The sequence below is a fragment of the Mesoplodon densirostris genome, chromosome 11 (assembly GCF_025265405.1).
Source record: "Mesoplodon densirostris isolate mMesDen1 chromosome 11, mMesDen1 primary haplotype, whole genome shotgun sequence".
NCBI classification, from domain to species: Eukaryota; Metazoa; Chordata; class Mammalia; order Artiodactyla; family Ziphiidae; genus Mesoplodon; species Mesoplodon densirostris.
The window spans coordinates 60,396,973-60,402,990 of NC_082671.1; the positions used below are offsets into that span (position 1 = coordinate 60,396,973).

Consider the following 6,018-nt stretch of genomic DNA (forward strand, 5'->3'; position numbering starts at 1 on the left):
AGCGCGCAGCGACGCGCGCACATCTCTGACGTGAGCTGCCGGATCGCGCCGGAAGGGTCTCAGGACGCGCCGGAGGCGGGGCATGCGTGGGGACGGGGCCTGCGTCTGCGTGGGGTGGGGCGGGGCGGGGCGGACCGGACCCTGGGATCCACTCCATCCCGCAGCAGCGTAGCGGTTATGGCTGGCTCCCGGCTCCCGCGGCAGCTCTTTCTCCAGGGCGTGGCCGCCGTCTTCATGTTCGCCTTCGCTTCCCTCTACATGCAGATCCCGGGTGAGGGCGCCGAGGGCGGGACCCCCCCGCCACCCCGCGCCCTGTGACCCCTCATCTCCCCACCCGACACTCCGCTGCCTGGGGGCGGGAGTGAGGTCCAGGCCTTGATGCACGGGGTAGGGGGCTGCGGTTTGTGTCCTGCGGGCCGCGGGGGTGTGGGCAGTGGGAAGGCGTGCAAGGGTCCCTTTTCAGTAGGGTTCTGCGTTCTGACCTGGGGCGGGGGTCAGAGCCCTGAGGGGGGTGGGCCCAGACCTGGTGGGCAGGTAAAAGAACAGGCTCTGGCGTGGAGGAAGGGGGAACAGGGCCCTGCCGGGTGGAAGATCCTGACATGGGGGCGTCGGGTAGGCCTGGGGCCTGACCTGGGTGGGGGTGTCTGGAGGGTCTGCAGGCCTTGACCTGTGAGCGGGTAGAGTCAGCAGGTCCTGACCTAGATTTGGGGTGGGGGTCTGCAGGGCTTGACCTGGGGAGGCGGGTCTGAAGGCCCTGACTGGTGGGAGGAGTCAATCCTTGGAGGGCAGTGTCCAGTGCCTGGCCCTGACGTGCCCTCTCACAGGCCTGTACGGCCCTGAGGGCATCCTGCCTGCACGGAGGACACTGCGGCCGCAGGGAAAGGGACGCTGGCCGCAGCTGTGGGAGACCCCAACACTGCTGTGGGAGACTCCGCTACTGGGGCTGGACACAGCGCAGGGCCTGGAGCTGCTGAGCCTGCTGGGCACCCTGCTGGCCCTGGGAGCCCTGCTGCTGCACCAGCTGCGCCACCTCCTTGTCTACCTGCTGCTCTGGGCTGCCTACCTGTCTGCCTACCAGGCAAGTGAGGGCTGCCTGCTACCCCCTACACCACTGGGACCCTTATCTCCAGCTCACTCCAGGCCCATGCGCTCTCCACCCCACCCCTGCCTCTGCCTTGCCTGCCTTTGCAGACACACACCCCCTGTTCCCTGACAGCCCTTCTCCCTGCAGGTGGGCCAGGTGTTTCTTTATTTCCAGTGGTGAGTGACTATTGGGTGTGGGGCTGCAGGAGGCTGGGTGGGATGGGGTGGGGTGTGTTTGTCTCTCCCGGGAGGACCCCTTAGGGGAGCAGCCTTGATGGGGAGGAGGTCCTTTGTGCTATTTTTTCTCCCCACAGGGATTCCCTTCTGCTGGAGACTGGCTTCCTGGCCTTGTTGGTGGCCCCTCTGAGGCTGCCCCCGCGCCACAAGCAGGCCCAGGGCAGGCTGGCAGGGGTCTTGCCCCACGAAGACCTCCCCTTCTGGCTCGTGCGCTGGCTGCTGTTTCGTCTCATGTTTGCCTCGGGTGTGGTCAAGCTGACCAGCCGTTGCCCCGCGTGGTGGGGGCTCACCGGTGAGGTCCCTGTCTGGACGTGGGGCAGTCTTGGGGGCTCTGCCCAGCCCTGACCACCCGCCTGTCATCCGCAGCCCTCACCTATCACTTCGAGACTCAGTGCTTGCCCACGCCCGCCTCCTGGTTTGCCCACCATCTGCCCGTCTGGCTGCACAAGCTCGGCGTGGTGGCCACTTTCCTCATCGAGATTGCAGTGCCCCCTCTGTTCTTCGCTCCTGTTCGCCGCCTGCGCTTGGCTGCCTTCTACTCCCAGGTGGGTGGGGTCCTTAGCCATCAGGAAGACAGGCAGGACATGCACTGCACTGCCCAGAGGGTCCCACTGGGGATGGGGTGTCTGCTGCCAGCGGTCAGAAAGGCCTCATGGGCAGAGGAGTGAGTCAGCCTGAGGTTGAAGGTGTGCCTATGGGGCAGGGCTGCAGCCTCGCTGGAGGATGTCCATCTTGGGTCAGCAGGGGCAGGTGGGGAAAGGGCGCCGCGTGAGGCGTGCTGAGCTCGGGTTTTGTCCAGGTGGTGGTGGGGAGCCATGGAAGGTGTGAGCCCAGGGGGAGGACAGGTGGAGTGGGAAAACAGAGGCCTGCATGCAGTGACGAGGAGGGCACAGGGGCCTGCAGGAGAGATCTAGGTGGGGCAGGGTGGGGATGGTGCAGAGGGGCCTGGAAGTGGGCTCTGACGGGCCCAGGAAGGGGCGGTTGCTGCAAGCGCTGAGTCCAGATCCTCCCAGGTCTTGCTGCAAGTCCTGATTATCGTCACTGGCAATTATAACTTCTTCAACTTGCTCACCCTGGTGCTCACCACTGCCCTCCTGGATGACGCACACCTGGCTGCTGAGCCTGGCAACAGCCGCCGCAAGAAGACGCCCACCTGTGAGTGTCAGCCTGTCCCGGACAGACAGTCATCCTCATCCCTGCTGCCCGCCAGAGTGTTGCCAGCACCCCCCAAGTGACCCTGCTCTAGCTCCGCCCTAGCCCCCTGGCCGTAGACCCTCCAGCCCTGTTCCCAACCGACCCATGACCTTCTTGCCCTGCAGCCTGGCCCAAGGCTCTGCTGGCCCTGCTGGCCCTGCTGCTGGAATTGGCCGTCTATGGGCTGCTGGCCTATGGCGTGGTGCACTGCTTTGGCCTGGAGGTGGACTGGGAGCAGCACACTGTTCACTCCAAAACCAGTGAGTGCCAGCTGGGGGCTCAGAGGGCAGAGGCTGGACCATCCCTCCTCACACCCCCTTCCTTCCACAGCCTTCACCTTCCACCAGTTCTCCCAGTGGCTGAAGATGGTGACCCTACCCACCATGTGGCTGGGTGCAGCCTCCCTTGCCTGGGAACTGCTGACCGCCCTCTGGAGGTACATAGTCTTCGGGGGTGGGGTAGGGCTGTGCAGAGCAGGCCTGACTGCGTTTCGGTCCCCTGCCCGCCAGGTGGACCCAAGTGCGAGGGTGGCTGCAGAAGTTCTGTGCTGCAGTCCAGCTGTCCATCTTTGGCACTGCCACGGTGGCTCTGTTCCTGATCAGCCTGGTGAGTAGTCCCTTGCGGCCGGGGTAGGGGGTCGGGAGAGGGCTGGAAGGTCATTGCTGAGCCTCTGCTTACCTGTGTCTAGGTGCCATACTCCTACATGGAGCCCTCGACCCATGGGCGCCTCTGGACCGGGGCCCACCGCCTGTTTGGCACCGTGGAGCACCTGCAGCTGGCCCACTCCTATGGCCTCTTCCGCCGGATGACTGGTCTGGGTGGACGGCCCGAGGTGGTGCTCGAGGGCAGCTATGACGGGCATCACTGGACGGTGAGAGCTCCCTGGGGCCCCTGCCTGGGGCGCCTGGCGGGCTCCACGGGGCTGGGGAGCCACAGGCATGGGGTTGGGGGGAAGAGCCGGGAACCAGGTCCTGCTGGCAGTGCTAACCCTAACTCTGCCCAGCAGGAAATCGAGTTCATGTACAAGCCCGGTAACGTGAGCCGGGCGCCCCCCATCGTGGCGCCCCACCAGCCGCGCCTGGATTGGCAGATGTGGTTCGCGGCCCTGGGCCCGCACACGCACAGTCCCTGGTTCACAAGCTTGGTCCTCCGCCTGCTGCAGGGCAAAGAGCCTGGTGAGGCTGGGCTGTGGGGCGGAGCCTATAGGCAGGTCTGGGGGACCTGCGGGGGCAGGGCTGCTGGAGGTGTCGCGGGGAGGGGCGGGGCCTGGGGGGGCTAGGGGGCGGGGCCGCGGGGGGGCCAGGCTGAGGGAGCTGCCGGGTGCTGAGCTAGCTCCCCGCCCCTCGCAGTGATCCGCCTCATCCAGAACCATACGCCCAGGTACCCCTTCCACAAGCAGCCGCCCACTTACGTGCGGGCCCAGCGCTACAAGTACCGGTTCTCGAAGCCCGGGGAGCAGGGGTAAGGCCGGGCGCCAGGCGGGGTGCGGGGCCTGTGCGCTGGCGCCGCCTAAGTGCCCCGTGCTGTTGCAGCCAGTGGTGGCGACGCCAGTGGGTGGAGGAATTTTTCCCGTCCGTGTCCTTGGGGGACCCGACGCTGGACACGCTGCTCGGGCAGTTTGGCCTTCAGGTGGGAAGGCGTTAGCCAGCCTGGGGTGGGCGGCAGGGGTGGGCGGCAGGGGTGGGCCCACGCCTTACTCCACCCCCCCACCCCCCCAGGACAAGAGCCCGCCCCGGGCCCGCAGCTCCAGCAGCACTCTGGCTCAGGCGCTCCGCTGGATGCGGAAACAGCTGTCTCCCCTGGAGGCCCCTGCCCTGCTCTGGGGGCTCCTTGGAACCGTGGGGGCCATTAGGGTCATGCAGGCCCTACTGGGCCCCCAGTCCTCCCCTCGGGCCAAGGGGGAGAAGCACAGGCTAGCGCCGCCGGAGGACTCAGTGGCCACCAGCAAACAAACTTCTCCAGCCCCCGACGTAAGCAGGGGTTCCCAGACCCCTCGGCGGAAGAAGTAGCCCCATTCTGTCAGCCACATGTCCGGAGAGGGTCAGGGTCCCGGCTCGTCTCTGGCCTTCTGCAGCAGGACGTGGCCCAGCCACTGTGCCTTAGCCAGCTGCCACGCAGACGCAGGTTGGGGTGCTGCCCTGTGGGGCAGGCACTGGCTGCCCTTTTGCTTCGAGGGCCCACTCATCCACCCACGCTAACCACGTCCCGTCCCAGGGCATTCTCTGGCCTGATGGATGGCCCAGGAGGCCCGTGTGTTACTTGGCCCAGGGTCCTTCCCAGGGCATTGTAATCAGGGCTGTGGGAGGTCCTTCCCTTTTGCTCCCACCGTAGGGGTCCAAGCCTGATGCCCCTGACGCGAGCTCCTGCACAGGAAGGGATGAGGCTGACCTGCTGCGGGAGAGGAGGAAAGACGACCCTGAGGTCATCTCCACAGCAGCCTGTCCTGTCATTCGGATCCGTGAACGAATAAAGCCAGTTCGTGCTTGATCCTGTGCCTGCCATTTCCTTCCCACTGGGGAGGCCTGAGGGCAGTGGGCCGTCCCTGCCTTTGACGGTGGACACAGCCCAGATACTGTCCGGCTGATCGCTGACCAGTCTTCCTGGGTGCCTTCGCTGTGCAGTCCTCAACATTCTCGTTTATAAAATGGACGCAAGGGTCTGAGCTGGTGCTGCCTGAGGCCCTGAGCCTCAGTGCCGCACAGCCTGGCCGGCCTGTCAGCTCTACACATCAAGGCCGCGAGGTTGGTGCTGGAATGTGGGGCCTGAAACCATCTTGAGGGCTGGAGAATTCACCAGAACACAGCCCCTTCCTACTCTCCTGCTCCCTGCTTCCTCATCTCAGGGCAGAACTGAAGGGTCAGCACACTGGCCCTTGCCTAGGCAGGGATGGAGGAGAGATGGGGGAGGGAACTCGTCAGGCCCATGACAGCGGAATGGGGTGTGGGTTGGGAGAGCATGGAGGGACAGAGGCCCTGGACTGGGGGCGGAAGAGGGAGGACACGTATGACCACCTGTGCTCTGACCAGTTCCTGGGAGCAGCAGTTGAAGACACTGTCCAGGTTTCGGTTTGGAGATCGGTTGTCAATCAGGAAGTCACTGCCTCCCCTGTGTCTGGCTCTGCCCTCAGCCCCTACCCCTCATGCTCTCACCTCACAGACCCCTGGAGAGCCCCCCAGTGTGCCCAACCCCTCCCCCCAAGTCACTGAGCCCCCTTGACTGACCCAAGTAGACAGTGCTCCATGCTCAGCCCGTGCCCACTGTCACACGTGGCTCAAGGGGACCTGTGACCTGAGCCTTCGGATGCTCTTAGACACAATTAAACGATCTGTAAGTTGACCTTTGGCTTAAGACAGTACATAGCAGCCCGCGGACTTCCCTGGTGGTCAGATAGTTGAGAATCCGCCTTCCAGCGCAGGGGATTCGGGTTCAACCCCTGGTCCAGACACTAAGATCCCACATGCCACGAGGCAACTAAGCCTGCGCACCGCAACTAGAGAGCCTGTA

At 65.0% G+C, this 6,018-nt stretch overlaps 1 protein-coding gene across 1 annotated transcript; it reads left to right on the forward strand.

The window, feature by feature from the left end:
* Positions 1-132: 132 nt before the first annotated feature.
* Positions 133-4,775, forward strand: LMF2 (lipase maturation factor 2). The gene is made up of 14 exons (XM_060113628.1): positions 133-271; positions 825-1,078; positions 1,232-1,260; positions 1,398-1,612; positions 1,687-1,865; positions 2,334-2,475; positions 2,640-2,774; positions 2,845-2,950; positions 3,024-3,120; positions 3,203-3,385; positions 3,521-3,689; positions 3,864-3,975; positions 4,047-4,143; positions 4,233-4,775. The coding sequence occupies exons 1-14, from the start codon at positions 178-180 to the stop codon at positions 4,521-4,523; spliced, it is 2,103 nt and encodes a 700-aa protein (XP_059969611.1). The 5' UTR covers positions 133-177; the 3' UTR covers positions 4,524-4,775.
* The last annotated feature ends 1,243 nt before the right edge of the window (positions 4,776-6,018 follow it).